At 42.7% G+C, this 22,436-nt stretch overlaps 1 protein-coding gene across 5 annotated transcripts in view; it reads left to right on the top strand.

The window, feature by feature from the left end:
* LOC122397159 (zinc finger protein 436-like) overlaps positions 1-21,651 on the top strand; it is an 82,316-nt gene extending 60,665 nt beyond the window's left edge. Inside the window, exon 6 of one of the 5 annotated variants that reach the window (XR_006259085.1) lies at positions 312-373. Coding sequence is in view for 4 of the 5 variants with exons in the window: in XM_043396124.1 (XP_043252059.1) it covers positions 12,929-14,762 (1,834 nt within the window). In the remaining variant the exon portion in view is untranslated. Of the gene's footprint in view, positions 1-311; positions 374-2,728; positions 4,025-12,928; positions 14,763-15,473; positions 17,046-20,047 lie in introns of those variants that run through there. The other 4 variants (XM_043396159.1, XM_043396204.1, XM_043396124.1 and 1 more) reach the window with 4 other exon arrangements.
* Positions 21,652-22,436: the final 785 nt, after the last annotated feature.

The raw sequence follows: 22,436 nt of genomic DNA, 5'->3' as shown, positions 1-22,436 counted from the left end.
CCATAATTCACGTGGAAGTACTCGCACTTAAGCTCCACAGTTCATAAAATAAAGTGTGTATTGATCAGTGCAAAGTAAGTTATATTTTTAATATATTTTCAAAGTTATGAAAACGATAACATCGGTGTTAGTATTTCCATGCAATACGGAAGAAGAATTCAAACAGTGTACGCAAGTTAAATCGCAAACAATGAAATATTTCATTTATTCTCGGGTTCCTGTCGGTGAAATTTCCGGTTTCGGTAGTTTAGACATATTTCAACGAATCGCGCGTACTTTTCACGTACTAACATGTATTATCCTTGTTTCAGAGGAGAGTCTGTCGCCGCACAGCAAAGAAATCCAAAGCGAAATACGATTGTCCGTATACTAGTGGTTCGCAAATGGAAATCCCAAATGGATGAAGCATCGAGCGTAACATCCAATCGAATTCTTTCAACGAACCGTAAGCAGCTGGATCACCCTCACCGAGTATCTCAAGAAAAGCCACCGATCACGTACACTCGTGTTGCCAAAGTTTTGACAAACAACAAAGGAAATCAGAAGCAACTAAAAGTAGAATCTCCAGAGAAAGAGGAATACCCAGCGAACGTAGAACCTTTGGAGAACGCGGTACCGCAGAAGACCGAAGTCGAGGTCGATCAGGTGCTGGACGAAATTCGAAACACCTGTCCGTTCTGCGAGAAGCGTTTCATCAATCCTGAGAGGGTGGAGGTCCACGTGGCCTACGTGCATCGTAGACAGTATCAGTGCGACCTGTGCAAGAAGGCTTACCACACGGCGGAGGAGCTGGATGAGCACAAAGTGATCCATCGATCAGATTACTTCTTCGAGTGCAACGTTTGTCGCGTGAAATACAAAAGCAGTGGCAGCCTGAGGAGGCATCAGATACGCAATCACAGCGCGTACGAGCCGAAATACGTCTGCGAGCACTGTGGTCGCAACTATAAGCTGAAGATAGACCTAACGCAACACATAAAAAGGACCCACGACTCGGAGCTCAGGGTCTGTCGATTCTGCGGCAAGGAGGTGAAGGACGTGAAGACCCACGAGTGGAGACACATGAAACGTAACGGCGAAATGAAATACAAGTACACCTGCCATTTGTGCAGGAAGAAGTTCCTTCATCAGAGCAGGCTGGACACCCATCTCAGACTTCACGAGAGGGGCTTCAAGTGCGAGGATTGCAACAAGGAGTTCCGTGGCACGCGCGAGCTGGCCAACCACAGACAGTTCAATCACGGCCAGGCGAAGATTTACAACTGCACTCTGTGCCAGAGAAATTTCAACCAGAGCGGCAACTTCCATCAACACGTGTTGACGCACGCTGGCATCAGGCCTTACAGATGCGACATCTGCGAGGAAGACTTCACTCAACGCTCCAGTTTGCTCAGGCACAGGAGACAGCATCCTGGACCACTGCCACCTATGCACTCCAAGCACACCCACATCGCTGACCTGGCCAGGAACTATCTGCAAAAGCTGCAGACCGATCAGGTCGACAGGAACAACGTGCTGAACACGAAATTGTGATTCGCCTGGAATTTGATCGGTTGTTAAACTAGGTGACTGGAAGGTGGCTTTGATGGTCGTTTTTAAGAAATTCGTGCAACGATTAATACGTTTTATATACATTTAACGTATTCTTATTGATATACTTGCAGAAACAATGATACAATTAACTGTATATAGAGTGTTGAGCCAGGAAATTCTGTATTTTTAATTTTCACTACTTATTGAGATTAGTGTCGCAGTGGTAACTTAAAGAACTATATTACGTCATTGAACAGTTCGATAACGCGGGAGGATATTTATAATATGCAGTTATTTTTCATGCAAACTTTAGCTTTACTATAAGTGTTAAGTAATTTTAAAAAAACATCGCGAACAGTTGAGAAAATTGTAGCTCACAAAAAATCTTTAGGACTGCCTGATTCGATTGTACAGAAGCTACTTATACTGTTCAAATGTATTATAAAGAAAAATAATTATATCTCTGTATATGTTTTATGTCTGTAAAAATGACTAAAGTGCAGAAAATGGGTTCGCTTGTATATCTGTGCAAAATTGGAATAACAAAGACAAGGTAATCATTTCTTAAGTTACTTTCAAAAGTTTATTCGCTATTATACTCATTATAGCAGTCTAGTAACAGTAAAGCTTAATGATAACATACTGATTGTAAGAGACAACGAAATAAAGACTTCTGTATTCTAAGTGTATCACGGTTTGAGATATTAAGATTTTGTGCACGTAGTTAGCGTTTAGAAGAACTATTTCCTGGAAGAAGAAAAAGTTTCTACCGATGGATATTATGAAGAAACATAAAATTGTGAACGATTAAAAAATACATGTTGTAGACAGAGGAAGAAAACTTATTTTAAGTTGTTTTTATTATTTAGATTATAGACTTATTATAAGTATCACATTTATATAGCTATAAGTGATCGATCATTTCGCTTTCCCTAGATTTTTGTTTCTAGAAATAATTAGATGTTTTTTTCCCCCCAGCAGCGTAATTATGCGTAAGTTCAATGCCACAGTGTTAAATGACGCCTATAAACGAAACGAGTTTCTTATAGAGACGAGTTTTCATAAAAGGTTCGCCAGTTTTATACCCGACTCACGCCAGTGCATGCTCATATGCGCGGTTAGCACAAACAAAACACATATTTTACTCAAAATGTGCTTTGAACCAAATCGACTGACTAGTTTTATGATTTTTTAGGTACAACGCGCTAGACCCACTCGCTCCGACTTTTCTGATAGTGAAACTAGAAGATAATTACTTTCGGATACCGACGTCGCTGAGCGTGTACATGATGAAGGAACCGGCACCAGGCGAAGAGGCGAACACTACGGTAACGTCGAAGGCGGACACGGCGTCGAGGTCGTCCACGAGCCAATCCGCGGAGAACGTTAAGGATAATGCCATCGACGATCAGTTCGACGACCTGGACGACGCGCCGTTAGACTTCAGAAAAAAACAGGTGGAGGAGAAGTTCAAGACCGAGAAGTTGAAGAAGAAGGTTCACACCTGCGAGATATGCTACGCCTCGTTCGACCGTAAGAGCAAGCACACGAGGCACATGTACAAGCACAGCAACTCACGGCCCCATAAATGCGAGATATGCTCGAAGGGGTTCAAGACCAGCGCCCATCTGGCCCGACACATGGAGATACACTACGAGCCCGTTACCTGGCACAAGTGCAACCTCTGCGACTTCAAGGCGCGCACGAAACCCTACCTGAAGATACACTACATACGCAAGCACACGGAGGACTACAACTACAAGTGCGAGCAGTGCGGCAAGATGTTCAAGGTGCAGTCCGACTACACCACCCACGTGAAGGACCACGACACGGAGTCGTGCGTTTGCGACATCTGCGGCTCGTCTTACCCCAGCAAGAGCTCGCTGTACTTCCACAAGTACTACAAGCACAAGACGAAGGTGAAGAAGTTTCAGTGCCAGACCTGCAACAAGAAGTTCAAGACACAGAAGAACCTGGAAAGTCACACGGAACTCCACAAGATCAAGTACGTTTGCGAGCAATGCGGTATGGAATTCAAGACCAAGTACGGTCTCACGAAGCATTTAAGGACTCATTCGGGTGAGAAGTCGTATCTGTGCGCGATTTGCGGCAAAACGTTCGGCTGCCTCAGCTCCCAGAAGATCCATCTGCTGACCCACGTCGGCGAACGGCCCTACATCTGCGACATTTGCGGCCAGAGCTTCACCCAGAGGTCACCGATGATGCTGCACCGGAGGAAGCATCCTGGCATCCATCCGCCGCCGCCGCCTATCAAGATCACCAATCTGCTGCACGGTGTCCAGGACAAGATCATCGTGAACAAGAGCTCCAAGTAACGAGTCAATCTGGGTGACGGTTTATCGCGAGATACTTTTATACGTTTTGTCATGTAACACGCTAAGGAGCTTTCGTTGCCCAGTTTGAATTTATTCACGTCGACGAATCGTTCGGATGTATCGATCAAGCGTAACATTAAATTGTTATGACTCGAACTTTAGAGTAGTTTCTATTGTTTCGTTGCCCCGTGCACGGTTACGCTGTAGATCTGAATGCGTGTAGTCGATATGTATCTTGTTTGTCAAATTACGTTTCGAAGTTAATTGTCTTATCATTGGAAAGCTGTTTTTATTCTACGTGGTAGCTAGGGTCTGTTTTTGGAACAACTCGAGAAACGAATTTATCTTTGAGATAAGTTCGTGAAAAATGATTATTATATCTTGAACAAATCGACATAAATTTGAACGTTTTTGGATTTGTTTAATGATATAGATCTTTATAAAAAATACAAATTTTTAGTTGTTGTTATTTTCTTGTTCCGAAGAAATTATAACGAAAGATACGAAGCTATGAGCGGTACTTTTAAAAGTCAATCTTTGTTCCCAAAGTAGTGAAATCAAGCGAAGTGAATGTTTTTACCAAAGTATGGATAAACTGGAGAATAACAATTCGATAGTTGAACGTTAAATGTATAACTTTGTTGCTATACAGCAAAACGATTTAGTTGTAAATACGTTTCATTTTCGTGGTAGATCGTCAACGCTCGCCGTTGAAACACGTGTACAGTTCCCAACGTTCTTACTCGCGAAAATGAAACTAACGATATCTCAATGAATTTCCAAGGTTTCCACTCGCTTTATCGCAGGGTTGGGCAAATTTTATTTATAGATAACAAATATTTTTATTTATTATACGTGAATCAAATTGTCCAAGTCTGTTTCGATGTAACTGTAGTCGGGTCAAAATGAACTGATTGCTCGAAGTCACTTAGGTATCACGTTAGGTAGATTTACAATTCGAATGGTGGCTTCGAGCAATCGAAATGGCAGAAATAAACGTAGCGTTAACGTATATTAATATCGTTTTTGATTTAACTATCTTTTCTTAGTACGAAGCGTGCAATCGATAAAATTGTTGCAGCCAGTCCAAAAAAATATAATTAACGGGGGATGGAAACCGATAGGATTAGGAATTGTAAAGTTTAAAGCGAATTGGTGATAGTTCGATATTATGCTACAATTCGAGGAAAGAAGATCAATAATTCGTGAAATCTGTTTGCGAAGGAACAGCTTTTATATATAAATATAAGAATCATATAGAAATGTAATATAAATTATCATATTATTACGGAAAAAAAAAGTTTATATCACCTGTAAATTTGAAGAAAGAAAATATATGTATACATATATAATATTACAGCAAATATTTTAGATCTTACGGATTGTATTATTAATATTGTACAAAAGATAACTTTTCGACGGAGGATAATCACACAAATTAATATTTAACGTAGCGTTAATTTATTACTGTTGCTTTTAAGTTGAGAATAACAAAGTACCAATTGGTATACGGCAAAGTGCAATTTCTTCGGTTTCTTTTCTACATTTTTTTTAGTTTATACAATACAATGTATTTTATCTGAGTGCATAAGAAAATATATAAAATTTCGTTACTACTGCATGCATTGAAAGTCAACTAGCGCAACATTTTCTTTTTCTTTTATCAAGCATCCGACACCTCCGGATGCAACAGCGGCAAATCGTTTCTTTAAATTTTTCAATGACCACGCGCGAACATGATCACACATGTATCGTCGCGTGTTCTACCAAAACGAACACGAAAACAAGTGCTCGGTGGGAGAGAAATACTTGTACGTTATAAAAAAAAATCAGTATTTGTTCGTCCAAAAAGCAAACGAATCGCTCGCGAGGCCTGCATCATTCATAGAATTGACGAATATTCTTTGTATTTTTAGGTCAACCGTACGCGATCCACTCGAGCAAACCTATCTCGTGGTGCACAACGTCGACAAATATTTTCTTCTGCCTATTAATCACAACGCCGATACCGTCAAGCGAGAGAAAGAAGAGAAAGAGGAGGCCTCGGACATCGAGATTAAAACGGAATTGCCCGACGAGTTGCCCGACGAAACGTCCAACGAATTGCCAGACGAGGAGGCCACCGACTATCCCGGAGAGTACGTTCAGAATCCGTTCCAAGGGTTGGTCGACGAGAAAGGGTCTCACAAACCGGCAGCGAATCAGAACGTGCATTTCCGGAAGTCGTTCGTATGCGAGTATTGCACCAAGGCGTTCGTGGCACCTTACTATCTGCGCAGACACCTGGAGAGCCACAATCACGCGCGTAATTTCGAGTGCACGATCTGCCATCGACGACTGAAGACCAAGAGGACCTTGCAGCTGCACATGGAGCTGCACGAGCGCAACTGCAAAGTGTACAAGTGCAGCGACTGCGACTTCATGTCGAACCGGAAGCACAGCCTGAAACGACACCAAATCAGAAAGCACACCAAGTACTTCCCGTTCAAGTGCCAGTACTGCTCGAAGCTGTTCAAGCTGAACGCCGACCTGACCAGGCACATGCGACAGCACGTCGTGGCGCCGTGTCTCTGCGAGAACTGCGGCACGGCCTTCCAGAACGAGTACTTCCTTCGACTTCACCATCGATCGTTGCACAAACCGAGCAACAGCTATTCTTGCAAGGTCGAGGACTGCACGGACGTGAAGGCCGAACAGGAGACGTCCGAGTGCTCCAAGCCCAATCAGATAGTGAGGAGATCGAACAAGAAGGTCACACCGACCACGTACAAATGTCCAAAATGTAAATGGCGTTTCCGTAATTGGAGAGTGCTTCACAGACATCTGAAACGCCACTTGCTCAGTTACAAGTGCGACAAGTGTGCGGCGATATTCAAGTACAAGGCCTCCTTCCTCAAACACAAGACGATACACAAAGACTGAACCGCCCACGAGAACTCAGTTTTTCTTATCATTTTTTTTTTTTTCTCTCTCTTTTGTTTTTAAACACTGTATGCGACACGGCGACGCCGCCGATATCATTTTTCTAGTATTATAAAGTAAGTGTGACTAAAACCGCGGATCATTGCCCCGTGTCGCGCGCGGAGGGCGTCCCGTGTAAAACGTTGGGAACTGTTTTCTTGGACAGTGTTACGGACGACAAGATTCTTTTCATGTAACATTCCATTCAAAAGAGTTCGAGGAGTTACGCTTCCAATCACCGAGGATCGTCTGGCAAGAGTACTGTGTCGTGAAAGTTCCGACGAGTTTGTATACTATAAAAGAAGGTTGCAACCTAATTGTGATAGTGGTTTCAAGAAAACATTTTACAACGCTTTATAACAAGCAGTACGTAATTAATAATCGAATATTGAGCGTATTGAAAACGGGACTATCTGCTACATTACGGGGTGAATGTAATATTTAAAGGATACTTCGATCTTCGATAGATGTAGAATGATTTCTAAATTTAATACAATAACATACGATACTTTATGGAATCCATGTTAAAACGTGTGTAAGATTCTATTTACCGCGGGAAACGAAAAAGATTGTAATTATTACGAGTGGAGGGAGGAACATTAATTTCTGAGAGAATTTTTATTGTATGAGGAATATAAATAAACATATAGCCACATATAAAAATCGAATCACTTCTAACATTACAGAGAGTGTACAATTTCTATATCTAGTGTTTTCTTTTTAAAAAATTTGCGCAAGTTCTCATCACGACACGATAAATTGATAGCAGCTTGCAATCCATACGTGTAAGTATTACAATTTAAAGTAGAAAACAGTGTGTCGGAATTATGTGTAATATTGTTTCTGGAATTTCCAGGTCGGCATTTTTGAAGGCGTCGCTCTCGTTATATCTTTTCGTGAATGCTACAGTAAAAGCATAAACACGTACGTACAGAAAATGCAAAAATCACACGATACATTAGCAATAAAATGAAAAATAGGAACTAAAGTATTTTGAATAATGTTCTCTTATTTGCAATTAACAAAGAATCAATAACAATGATATAAGAAAACTGTCGAAGTACTACTTAAGATTTAGAATAATATAAAAATACGTAATACCGTTTGCTGCATCCTCTTCGCCTTGTTTAAATATTAGTATTACATATATGCTATGACTGTACTCTGTTTTTATTGATCGAAAATACTTTAATCGGAACATGCGTTCGCGAAACTTTTCCTTTCTTTGCGCGTTGTAAAGCAGAAGAATCAAAGTATGTGCCCATAGATTTAAACTATGATTCCGGCTGTTTAGGTCGCAAACACCGAAGAAGAGGACGGTGAAAAAAAGAGTTCTAGTCAAAACGTCGCCGAAAACTGCGACACCGGCCACGAAAAGATCACCGACTAACACGGCGACGAAGAAGCCGAAGGCGGAAGCTTCGCAACGGGAAGAAAGTGAAAATAGTGAAGAGACAGTGAAGCTCGAACAAATCTACTGTGATATCTGTAAAGTTACCATCTACGCGAAAAATTATAAGAGACACATGATGAAACATAATAATTCCAATAGTTTCCAATGCGAGCTGTGCTCGAGAAAGTATAAACATAAAAGAACTTTAACGAGACACAAACTGACTATACACGGAGAGGCGCTTTTACACAATTGCCAGTACTGTGACTTTACGACTGTTCACTCCTCCTACTTGCAGGTGAGTTACCCTCGTATTGCTTCTCCTTCTAGTACTTCTAGTACAGTCTTTCTTCAGTCAAATAACAAAATTTATACAGTTCCTTGTACAGTTTAAATCGTGAAAATTTACTTGACAATTTCGAATTACCGTTTGTAACGTAAGCTCTAGAGTTTTTTTCTTGGAACGAACGTCTTGTCGGAGGTTTTCAGCGTGGCAATTTCGATTACAGGTTCATATTATGCGTAAACATACCATCAGTTTCCCTTTCCCCTGCGGCAAGTGCGACCGGAAGTTCCGCATAAAAGCCGATTTCATGAAGCACATGGTCACCCACGACGGGGAGCCATGCATTTGCGACGTGTGCGGCACCAAAGTGGCGAACAAGATTTCCCTCTACTTCCACAAGAATCACAATCACACAGTGAAAGACGCCAGGTACCCGTGCCCGATATGCAAGAAGAGGCTGCAGACTCAGAAGAATTTGGACAGCCACGTTCAACAGCACGACCGGAAGTACATATGCGAGGAGTGTGGGATGCAATTGACGCGGAAGACCGCCCTCAGGAAGCACATTCGGACCCACACGGGGGAGAAGTCGTACTCCTGTCACATTTGCTTCAAGGCGTTCGCGAGTGCAACCAGCAGAAAGGTGCATCTTCTGACTCATTCTGGTGTCAGACCGTACGTTTGCACGATATGCGGCCGTAGCTTCACGCAACGTCCAGCCCTCTGTGTTCACTGGAAGAAGAGACACCCGGACGCCACGGAATCCCCGCCATCCGTGTCCATAACGAACATTATCAATAGCATAACGCGAAACAACGTCAAAGTAAAAGACGACGCGTGAGAAATTACAAGTGAATCTTTTTAGACCCTTTGTTCGAGGGGAGCGAAACTTTTCTCTGATAAAAGAGTAATATACATTGTGATTACGAGGAGAATTTGCAGAGAGATAGACTTTGCTCGGTGAAAAAGAAAACATTTATCGTACACCACATTGTGAGTCTGAGTTTACTCGAAGCTGTTAAGCTTACTTTAATTTGTTATTTAACTAATTGTTCTTATGTTATTTTCGCTTTGACGACGATATTCTTGCGTCAAAACGAATTGAATTTTATTCAGATACCTTACCGAATTGTTATCAGGTTTTTCATAATTTTATAACCAATGTTGATACGATGTAAGCTTTAGTTCATTGCCACGGTTATGTACTTAAGTTGACCTTAAATAGGCACTTGTCGAGAGATAGTTAAAGATAATGTACTTTACGAGGAAATAAATGCAATAGCATTTACTTCCACAATACTTGCTATGGCCTGTTTTAAATTTGCTATTGAAATTATTTATGACAACCACTCCTCGTTGATAAAAGGGAACAGATTTACGTACGGATTATCAGGGGGATTCTTCTCAACGTTCCGTGCCAGTTCCGTTTATTGAATATATATAATCGATTCGTTTTTGTTCATGCATCTCGAAGTACCAGAAGTTTGTGTCGCACGTTTCGTGAATTGTTCTTCTTCGGTCGGAAGAGAAAGTAAACGCTTCGATGTATATTGCAGTATTCTTTAACTTAATATGCTGGAAACGGCGTAGATCGAGCTTCCTTTACTGACTCGTTTCATTCGTGTTTTAGGAGATCGACGCAGCATTTAACTCAGAAGAGTAAAATCAACGCTGGCGAATTAATGGTTCCACGTAAAACACCAGGCATTCTCCAACGAAGAATCGTGTTTCGAGCGTCGAAAAATCGCAAGCGTAAAACCGATAAACGCCTAGTCTCGTGCGACGCTCAAATAGAAAAGCTCTCGTCCGAGCACTCGAGTTTACAAGAAGAAAAGTTGTTCACCAACGAGAGATTGTTATCGAGACACTCAGCGAATCGAAGAACGCTATTAAACAACGAAGAAAACAATTGCTCGTCCGAGTTACAAAATAAGGAGAAGAACACAGCGCAACGAGACGATCTTTACAAGAAACGTCACGACGGTACTTACACCTGTGACATTTGCCAGTCGGTGTTCGAGCAGAAAAGCAAAATCCTGCGTCACATCACCAGCAAGCACAGCTTCCATCGACCCTTCAAGTGCGCAACCTGCGACAAAACGTTCAAGTACAAGTGCGACTTGAAGGCTCACAGACTGGTTCACCAGGAGGTGGACACGAGCCTGTTGCACTGCTGCGACAAGTGCGACTATCGTACCAAAACGAAGAACAATTTGAAGTCCCATTACATCAGGCGACACACGGACGATTACAAGTTCGCTTGCGAGCACTGCGGGAAACGTTTCAAAATGGAGTGGGACTTGAAGTTCCATATCGGCACCCACGGCAGCTCCCAGCACATGTGTGACATCTGCGGGAAGTTCTACACGAGCAACTATTCCCTGTACAAGCACAGGAAAGTGGCCCACTTGAACGAGTACAAGTTCCAGTGCAGCGTCTGCAACAAGAGGCTCCTGACGCAGGAAAATCTGGGCAATCACATGCAGCAGCACAGCAGAACGTACGAGTGCAAGGAATGCGGTAAGGTGTTCGCTTCCAAGAGATATTTAGCGACGCACATGACCACCCATACAGGCGTAAAACCGTACACCTGCCATATCTGCAAGAAGAACTTTCGTACGTCCACCATGAGGAACACGCATCTACTGACTCACTCGGCGGAGAGACCACACATCTGCGATCTCTGTGGACACTCGTTCAAGAGAAAATATTACATGATAGAACATCGAAGGAAACATCCGGACGCCCACCTGTCTTCGCCACCTATGCCCCTTGGGAAGAACAAGAGTATCGTTGATTCGAACGTGGACATCGCGGCTGGACTTCAAGCGGAGGTTTCTTCTTAACGCTGAGTAGACATTAAAGAAACTTGTGACGTACCTTTGCTCATTCCTGTACTTTGATATCGTGCCATTACATTCCACCGAAGCTATGATCTACGATCGAGTATAGACTCGAGTTATTCTTATGTGGAGCGTGTTCATTTTATCGATGCACGATTATGAAATATTTCGAATAAAAGTTAATGTGTTTTCATTACGTTTCTTGTGGATCGATTGTATGAGAAAAAAATGAGAAACGAAAAAGGTAGGGGTAGCTTAATGCAATCTTTCATATTTCCTACATATTTTTAATCAAGAAAGTAACCATCATTCTTTTCCACTAACGAAGCTGTAGGATTGTTTACATCCGGTGAGATCGTATAATACGCTGATATTCACGGTCATACTAAATCATAGTGTGGTGCATCCAGACCTAACTTCATTTCCCCGTTATTAAACTGAAGATTTTATGCATTTATGATACATGGTAGTATACAAAAACATCGAACAATGTGTACAGGACATAATTCATATATTTTGCACTTGTTTTTTTATATTTGTATACGCCATAGATGCACTAATTTCGAAGTTTACGCGTGACCTCGAACATTATTATGTCATGTTCACAGATTTGTCTTAATAGTTGCTTTCATATTATATAAACAAATCTGTAAGTTTTCAACAAAAAACATTAGGTCGCCTTTATAATTAAAAATTTAGAAGACAACCGCTGGGCATTAATAGTGTGAACTTCTTGCTTTATGGTCATGCATTTTTTAAACAGAGATGCTTAGGGCATTTGAAGGTTTTTTTTTTTTTTTTTTTTAAACAAAAACTTGTAATAATTTTTAGAATCGAGTGAATCTTGTGCAAGGTGAAAAATGTGGATTCAGGTATCAACGTTTAAAAACAGTGTATTCTATGCATATCTATTGCATATATTTGCAAAATGACTTCCAAAGTCAAAAACTGTTTATAACAAAGTGACGTCTAATATGTAATGTTTCTTTAACAACTCTTCAACTTTTATACGAAACGTTAAAATAAAAAATAGACCTAACAGTAGGATATAATAACGCAGTATTTTATAACACGAGTATAGTAAGTAGAATTAAGTATGTGTAGAAAACTGAAGCGAGCTGTACATACATAAATGCGATTATGCGTATTATACATGGGACGATCAATTTTCAAAACATTGTATAGTACAACTATTTTTATATTTATTTTCTCATCCATTTTTTGTATATACTCCATCGTTCTTTACAGAGTCTCATCGTTTCTAATTTATAAATTTCTAATGTTTCACAAGCGTTTTATACCGACTCCAGGTTCGTACATGTACTATTTATATGTTCGAATTATAATTACAATTCACACAGAACGATAGGTAGGAAGGCAGCAATAAAGAAGTATACCATGCAAAAGTATAGTGCAGAATAAAAGCTAATCGAAACCTAATTTGTAAACTTATTATTCAGACACAATCGCATAGAAATCTGTAAAGACGTCTTAGATCTGGAGTAAGTAATGCCTGTGTACCTAATCGCAACGCAATGTCTTCCGATATTAATCAGAATTTTTCGCTATGTTTTAGAGGACGGGTCTGCGACAAGAAGATCTTAACTACGGATACTTCCGGTCGATTCATCATTGGGAATGATTCCATGCCGATGCAACTTTGCCAGCACGTCGATCCTAGCGGTAAATTGCATTACTTGTTGGTACCCGCGTTAAACGATCCACCGAAGTCCGAAGAAAGTACCAAGATGGTCGCTCCTCTGCTATCCGTGAAGGTCGAAGAGACCGAGGATCAACACAACGTCCAGAAGACGAACGACGAAATGAACCGATACGTAGACTCTTTGATGCACTTGTGCGAAGTGGCCATCGACTTTTTCTCTTGTGATAAGTGCGGGGTGAAGTTTCCCACAGAGAGCATGCTGAACCGACACAAAACGTCCCACAAGATGACCTCTTGGCTCTGTAAAAAACGTCTGAGCCATAAACAAGCTTTCTCTGTGAGATCGGTGTCCAGGAAACAGAACAGAAAAGTGCAATCGCAGAAGCCAACGGAGAAACGCAAACACTCGTGCAGTTTCTGCGACTTTGGTTGCAGCAAACAGTCCGCGTTGACGTTGCACGTTCGAAAGAAACACAAGCCAGCCGTTTCCAAGGAAGTTTTACCGAAGATTACGTGCGCGATCTGTAGTTACGAGTGCGAGAACCAGTCGAGTTTGAGGAAACACATGAAGAGCCACAGGGACGCGAAGGCGATGTGCTTCAGATGCGATTCGTGCGATTTCACGTGCAAGAGAAGCAGAACACTGGTCTCCCACGTTGTTCGGAATCACCGGAAGATCGAGGACATTGAAATCTCTTCGAAAAAGAAGTCCAAGATGGCGAAGTGCAACGACGATTCCTCGGGCAAAGAAGACTGGGAAGACACGTGTCTGGAGGAGAGCAAGATCGACATCAAGGATTCCATCATTTTGTGCACGCCCTCCGAGTTCGAGTGCAAGAAGGAGCCCACGATGACCACTCGTACGAGCAAGAAACAAAGCAAGAAACCCGCGGAGGAGCTGTGCTGCAACCTCTGCGATTTCAGATGCTCGGAGAAGAGAGCTTTGTATTCTCACAAGCGCCAGCACAAGGACGACACCGAGGTGTACTCGTGCAACGAGTGCACGTTCAAGACCACCAAAAAATCGTCTCTGTACTCTCATATCAACAGGAAGCACAGAGTGACGAGACACTGTACAGCGGATGGGCTGCCGAAATTGTTTTACTGCAATCAGTGCGATTACAAGAACAAGAACAAGTACGAGCTGAAGGTGCACGCGGCCAGAAAGCACACGGACGATTTCAAGTTCTCCTGCGAGACCTGCGGCAAGAAGTTCAAAGTCAAGGGCGACCTGACGAATCACATCCGCTTCAGTCACAAGGAGCAACCGGTTATATGCGACGTTTGCGGCAAGACCTGCTCCAACAGCAACTCCCTCTACGTGCACCAAAAGTTCGCCCACTACAAGGCCAAGTACGAGTGCCAGGTGTGCAAGAGGCGAATGGTCACCCAGGAGAACCTGAACGAGCACATGATCAAGCAGCACGAGAAAAGGGAGAACGTCGTTTGCGAGGAGTGCGGGAAAACGTTCTCCAGGAACAGCAGACTGAAAGTACACATGAGAATCCACACGGGCGACAAACCGTACACTTGCACGATCTGCAACAAATCGTTCGCGCGTAGAACGGCCCTGAAGCAGCATTTACTCATTCACACTGGCATCAGACCGTACGTTTGCGACATTTGCGGCAAGGCGTTCACCCAGAAGCCTGGACTGATCAGTCACAGAAAGTCTCATCCTGGCTCGCACCCTCCCCTACCGAAAGTTTTCATCGATCACATACTGAACGACGTCATGAACAATTGAGATTCGCGAAACGAATCGCAGTGTCACGGAACAGAAGTACAATTGAACTGTTCGTTTGTAATTAATACATAGCTGATCTTTTTTTATTAATTCTCTCTAGCGATTAAGGAAACAGTTACTGTAAAGAAATATATAAGTTGCTCGTAAGGTATTACGTTTACGTTATAGTTTATTGGCCGTATTATTTTTTAGTATGCTAGCCAGCACTAACATATTATCGCTCGCACGAATATCAAGATTTATACGGAAAGTATCATTGTACGCAATCACCATGTAGTACTTTCGGAACATCCACGTTTGAATCTTCGTTCAGATTCTATTTACGTTGAATCATATGTAAAAACAAAGTAACCACTTTGCTCTTCGTTTTTATCGACGTTGTTAACGTTTATAGAAATACAAAAACATCTTTTCAGTCGAAAATAACTTGCGAGGGATTGTCATTCAGCCGTGTTGTTCATTTGCATACCTTGTTTTATGTAACGTGTCCGATATTAATTTTTCAATTTAAATCGCGGTTTGAACGCACATCAAAAATTAAACAACCCCGGGAGCCATACTTTAGGTTCTTTCATTGCCCGCGCTATGGAAGTATTCGCAGATCGCGATATGTACATGTAAAAAGGACAGCGCAGAACAATCGCACTTGCCAATAAAAAACACCCGCAACCAGTCTCTAAAATACCTAACTGACTGTTCTGTGATTTTCAGGATTCTAAACGGAGACGGACGTTTTATTTACGGCAAGGAATCGATTCCGATGCAACCGTGGCAAATCGTCGACGTTGAGGGTTCCCTCTACTATGCCTTCCTTCCAGCAAATCAGACTCCAAAGTTCCCAGAACACGAGAAACCGATCCCAAGATCGTCCAGCGAAGTTCTGAAGAACGATACGGAGGTAACGGACGAATCGTTGGTGTTATTGGCGGACGAGGAACCGTCTCGTTCACCGACCGCCGACAGTCTTTGCAAAGTGAAGATTAAAAAGGAGGAGGCGAACGAGGCGTCGATGAACGAGGACCTCTGCAACGACGACAATAAAGTGTACGCGTGCGAGGAGTGCAACATCTGTTTCCCGGTGGTGCAGATGCTAAAACGTCACAGGAACGCTGTACACGATCAGGCGCAGCGTTACAAGTGCAAGGTCTGCTTCAAGATCTGCCGGAGCCTGGTCGCGTTCAAGATGCACGTGGCCCTCGAGCACAAGACGGACGAGCAGGAGCTGAAGGACGTGGACAATCTGACCTACGCCTGCAATTTCTGCAACTACGAGAGCACCAACAAGTCGACCCTTCACTCGCACATCAGCAGAAAACACTCCGCCAAACGGTTGACCAGGAGCAAGACCAGCTACAGATACACCACGGAGCCGGAGGAGTATTCCTGCGACGTGTGCGAGTTCAAGTGCCAAAATCGACGCAGGCTGAAAGAGCACCTCGAGCGGAAACACGCGTCGGAGTACAAGTACGATTGCGAGTACTGCGGGAAGAAGTTCAAGGTAAAGGGCGACATGAGGCTGCACGTTCGTTTCAAGCACAAAGAGGGCCCGATAGTCTGCGACGTTTGCGGGAAGACCTGCTCGAACAGCAACTCTCTGTACGTGCATCAGAAATGGGCGCACTTCAAGCCCAAGTACGAGTGCGAGATATGCAAGAGACGCATGGTCACGCAAGAGAACCTCGACCAGCACATACTTCTGCAACACGAGAGGCGGGAGAGCTTCGTTTGCGAGGAGTGCGGTAAATCGTTCACGGAGAATCATCGGCTGAAGCAACACATGATGACCCACACCGGCGACAGGCCCTACGATTGCCACATATGCGGCAAAGCTTTCGCCCGTCGCACAGCCTACAGGCAACACTTGCTCATCCACACGGGGAAACGTCCGTACATCTGTGATATATGCGGCAAAACGTTCACGCAAAAGCCTGGCTTGATCTGCCACAGGAAGTCGCACCCTGGCGTGCATCCTCCGTTACCTGTGGTGCACATCGAGCACATTCTCAGTGATTTCATGAAGAAGGAATGATCGTCGAGAATGCGATCGAACTGATTATAAGACGTGTGTTTTCACGATGAGACTTGGGGAATCTTTTCCGTGACTTTCCCGGAAAGGAAATCTTGTGCTTCGTTCATTATTTTAGAGATTGTCGTTCCGTGCCAAATCGAATAGTTTTTGTAGCAACGTATTAGATTATCCTGGAATTTAGATAACTGGAATATATCTAAATTTCAATTGGATGTGTTGCTACAAAAGGTGTCCAATTTGGCACAGAATGATCCAGAGATGTTAAACCGATCAATTTAATCAACCGTTGAATCATCCCTGATTTATTTTCGGAACACTGTTTTATTTACGCGTTATATATGCTATAAGTTAATAAATACACGCAGAGAAGTGAAAGTGTTAAAGGATTCCAAAAATGCAATCATGAACGACTTGTTAGCGATCATCGGTTCATGTAGTACCATGTAACGTGTAATTATTTAATCTTTAACATTTGGATAGTTACTTACATTCTTTTCTCCTTAATTTTAAGAATTATTTTCACACGTTTCGCATAATCTCGCATGTGCGCATGTTTCGACGCACGAATGGAAAGTAATTTCGTATGACGTTATACCTATAGATTCGATGAATTAACGAGTTTTGTAAGGCAACAATTACCAAACGAATAGCGCGACTTAAAATTTACTGTAAAATATATTGTATACAAGAAGAAATTAGAGGAACATATTTTGAGCACAAACTCATAGAAGATACGTATTTTTAACGAACATTGTCCAATCGAAAATTCTTGCTTTTACTTTCTGAACAATAATTTCCAATAAAACGGTTTGCGACGCCACCGAGGATATTCTCATTTGTGTAATGTAATTAATTAATATAAAACGTTGGACAGAATGTTTTATTACTTTAGTGCCTTAGAAGTTAAATTAAATGCAGATATCTAGAAATATTGATTTAATTTGTGTTTACGATTAAATGCAGGTAAGTGTACTATCGATTGAGTTATTGTTTATATGCATGTTCATAGGTGGATTTGAAAATAAATGATGCAAAATGTATTGCCTCGAGTAATAAACTTATTTTAAATTTATTCTTCTATACGACTTTATGTTTCAGAAAATTCAGTACAACTATCTTGGGAAGATTTTACCAGCAAGTTCTTCTTTAACAATTAATCAATAATTGTGCAACCTTGAAGTGCCATAAAGAGATACGATTGCCTCTATTATGGGTATTTGCCACTTGATTGCACCATTGATGATAATAGTTAAAAATACATTGCATAATGTCATTTTTCCATCTAACCAAAACAACAACTCCATTGAAATTTCTTAATTAAAAACAATTCTTGAAAATAGATTAAAATCTTTCAGGACTAATTGAAGAAGAATAAGCTTTGGTTCTCGAACAAAGCGCTACAAGTTTATCGTAAAGGTTTAGAAAAGTATTATTAAAAGAGATCAATCACAAAGTTTGATAAAACAAAATAGATAGTATTTTGTGCAATAAACGGTAAACAAATTTCCATCTTCTGAAACTATGTTATCTATTATTTACTTGTTATACCATTTATCTCAAAATAAAAATTTGTACCATGGTTTTTGTCACCCTCCACGAATTACCAATTTACTTTTATCGTAATAATGACCGTGTGATAGTTTTATGACCGTCTTATACCAAACTCACGATGACTTTTAACTTTGAATGTAAGTAATCAGCTACGTCGAGTACCGTCACGTTGGAACTCTAATAAACGTTAATCGTTTTCCTGTTTTAGGCAGGAACCAGCGGAATCGAAAGCAACAACGAAAGAATCGGATCCGTTGTCCGAGAAACACTCTAGAGCTCTGCCTGCCTGCGACGTCTGTCAAAAACAGTTTAAAAAGAAATACTTGCTGAAACGACACAAGCTGATACACGAGAAACAAAGGAAGAAAGATCCAGCCGCGACGGACGTCCCGTTCATGGAGTTAGTCTCACAGAAACAGGAGGCTTTGTCGTGCATGAGCTGCGACTTCAGGTGCAACAAGAGGTCGACCATGATCGCCCACCTGGCCCAAAACCACGAAGGATTCGGCAAGAGCAAGTTCACCAGCAAACGAAAGTTCGCCTGCATGATCTGCGGTCTGATTTGCTCCCGCAAAGAGACGCTGCGTTCCCACTTTGTGCGCAAGCACACCCATCGCTACGAGTTCTCCTGCGAGCTGTGCGGCAAAGAGTTCAAGATCAAAGGCGATCTAACCACTCACACGCGTCTCAACCATCGAGAACCACCCGTGATATGCGACGTGTGCGGGAAAACCTGTCGAAACAGTCACAGTCTGTACACCCACCAAAAGCACGCCCATTACAAAGCCAAGCACGAGTGTCCCGTGTGCCACAGGAGACTGGTCACCAAAGAAAATCTGGACCAGCACGTGTTGACGCAGCACAAGAAGAAAGAGAAGTCCGTCTGTGAGGAATGCGGCAAAACCTTCTTCGAGAACCACGATTTCAGGAAACACATGAGAATTCACACGGGCGACAAGCCGTACAGTTGTATAGTCTGCGCGAGGGCGTTCACCACCCACAGCAGTCTCAGTCAACACCTTCTGTTGCACACGGGGGAGAGAATCTACGTTTGCGACGTATGCGGGAAATCGTTCGCCCAAAAGGCTGGCCTCATATGCCACAGAAAGATACACTCCGGAACGTTGCCTCCGCTTCCGGTGATGCACATCGATCACATCCTGAAAGAGTTCATGAAGAAGTGAAACGCGTCTTTGAAAATTCTTCGATATAAAAGAGAAAAGCAATTTGACCGAGGCATCGAGAGTCGAGATGTTTGTTGATAATAAGATAGTTCTTAGGATTTTTGTTTTTTATCGATAACGATAAATCGAATGTTCTTCCAGACGGTGCTCGTGCTGTAATATTTGTAACGTTTTTTACCAAGCGCTCGAAATAAAGTATTATTTTCCCTATCACCGACGTACGTTAATTCACGTGCTTCACCCTAACGTATCACGTTCAAGCATCTATTCACGACTAATACGGTGGTCTCCGTAAATGTATCGCCAATGTTTGTGATTACCACTACGAAGCTTTTCTTTCCATTTCCGCGTACATTGTTCTCTCTAACAGCCGCGTTAACAACGTTCCCGAGGCTACGACCGAGATTGTTGTCGCGGCACATGTAAGATAAGAAAAACCAAAAAGTCGTTTGTAAATCACTTGCAGTCCGAGTATTGCTCGCAGGGACATTTAATAACGCCGCTGATCGATAATGTTTCAGGTACGGGCTAGAAAGCCTCGACTCACGCGGTATCTTTATCTACGACAAGGAGTCGGTGATTATGAAAAAGTGGCAGATCCTGGAGTTCGACGGGAGGCCTTACTACGCTTTTGTACCTGAAGGCGACACGCCGTTGGCCGACGAAGACATACCGGAGCAGTTGGACGATACGGGGCCGGAAGAGGAGAAGCAGGGCCTCGTGAAAGTGGAGTGTATGTACAATGACGAAGATCTGCAGTACGATTCGTCGGACGAGAAGCTGTACGAGGAGGATCACCTTCTCAACGGTGGTACAGAGCAAGTTGAGGACGACGAGGATGTGAAACCGATACTCCTGAACGGCTCCATGGAGGACGAGAATCACAAGATCGGTGACCTCTATCAGGTCAAGGTACAGGGTAGCATGGTGACCATAGAGAAACTGACCAGCGAGATCGATACGAAACCGACGATCGAGTACGAACAGAACCCGGACGAACAGATAATGTACAGCGAACAGGAACAGCTGGATCTAACCGATCAGACGGAACAAGCGGAGCAAGTGGAACAGGTGGAGTATTTGGAGGAGGAGATCCTGGAGGCCGCGAACAAACACGCGACGCCGACGAAGACGCGCAGGAAAGGCTCCAGGAACGCCAGCAGCGCTCTGAAGTGCAAAGTTTGCTCGGAGATGTTCAGCTCGGCCATCTCGTTTCGTAAACACGTGGCGTGGACGCACAAGAAGAAGGTGTGCATACAGGAGGACGGCGCTTACATTTGCGCCGTATGCGATTACAGGACACTGAAGAAGAGTTTGTTCGCCGCTCACCTGGAGAGAAAACACGAGACGTGGTCCAGGAAACGACCGAACAACATAGTGTTCCCCTGCGCCGCTTGCGGGTTCGTTTGCAGGTCGAAGCACTCGTTGCAGTCGCACTTCATTCGCAAGCACACGGATCGGTACGAGCACCAGTGCAAGTTCTGCCCGAAGAAGTTCAAGGTGAAAGGCGATCTGACCAACCACGTTCGATTCCATCACAAAGAGAAGCCCATCAACTGCGACGTGTGTGGCAAACTCTGCCAGAACAGCGGCTCGCTCTACGTGCACCAGAAATGGGCGCATTACAAGCCCAAGTACGAGTGCCACATATGCAAGAGGCGCATGGTCACACAGGAGAACCTCGATCAGCACTTGCTGACGCAGCACGAGAAGAGGGAGAAGATCGTGTGCGCCGAGTGCGGTAAAACGTTCACGAAAAAGGACTCGTTCAAGAGGCACATGGCGGTCCACACGGGATGCAAACCACATTCCTGTCTCATCTGCAACAAGCCCTTCGCGAGAAGGTCCCAGTTGCGCCAGCATCTGCTCATCCACACCGGAAAGAGACCGTTCGTCTGCGACATATGCGGCAAGGCGTTCACGCAGAAGCCCGGTCTGATCTGTCACAGAAAGACGCATCCCGGGCCGCATCCTCCGTTGCCCGTTATGCCCATAGCGGACATCGTCAAGGAGTTCACCGAGGGATACGTTCAGGAGATAAACGCGCGCGAGAACGAGGAGAGAATCGAAGAAGAATCGTAGAGAGTGGATCCTCCTCGAGCCGGGAGAAATTGTTCGTTCGCTCCGATTTAACATCCCGCTAATCAGGAAATGTTTCCATCGCGCGTCGAGGATGGAAGGAACCGCGCGCGCGATCTTTGCGACTACTAGGATTTTAATTTCTTTGCATATCGATACGGTTAATACGTGAAAATTTTGGTAAACGCGAGATGCTGGTAGTATTCTTACTTTCATCCGTTTGCATCTACTCGTTGTTGAAGGATAAATCATACTTAAATGGCTTTTGGATAATTGAAATGTTTGATACATGACTTCAAGCGTGGGCGGTTAATAGTTTAAACACTTCTGACAGATGAAGCCTTAACGCGGTTGATCTTGACGCGAGTTTTAATTTTTCTAAATTATTAGTCGTCTCTGCTTAAAACCATATATCGTTAGCTAAAGTACTGCAAACATTATCATTATGAGTATCGAACGAGGATCACGTTTGGATGTGTTTCTTTACCAGAAAGACAAAAATTTCTTTTTAATACTGTACGTCCAAATTTTCTTCAAATTTAGTTATCATTAATGTTAGTATTATTATTATTATTAATATTCATCTTATTATTATTTCGCTAACCGTTAACGAATTCTCTGCTGAATTATTATTTTAAGGGTTCACAAAAAAATATGTAGAACTTTTTTAATACTACAATGTACTACTAATTACGTTTAACGCTGAGCTATGTTTACGTTCTAATGGATTCTTTTAAAAAATTTTAAATACCTGCAAATTGCATAATTAATTCTTTAATAATATTCTTCAGGTTACTTCAACAACGAGTAAACGTAATAATTCCATATACT

The sequence above is a fragment of the Colletes gigas genome, unplaced genomic scaffold, assembly GCF_013123115.1.
Source record: "Colletes gigas isolate AHSC1104 unplaced genomic scaffold, ASM1312311v1 Colletes_gigas_Sc00001, whole genome shotgun sequence".
Lineage (NCBI taxonomy): Eukaryota > Metazoa > Arthropoda > Insecta > Hymenoptera > Colletidae > Colletes > Colletes gigas.
This window is presented reverse-complemented; position numbering and strand designations above follow the sequence as displayed.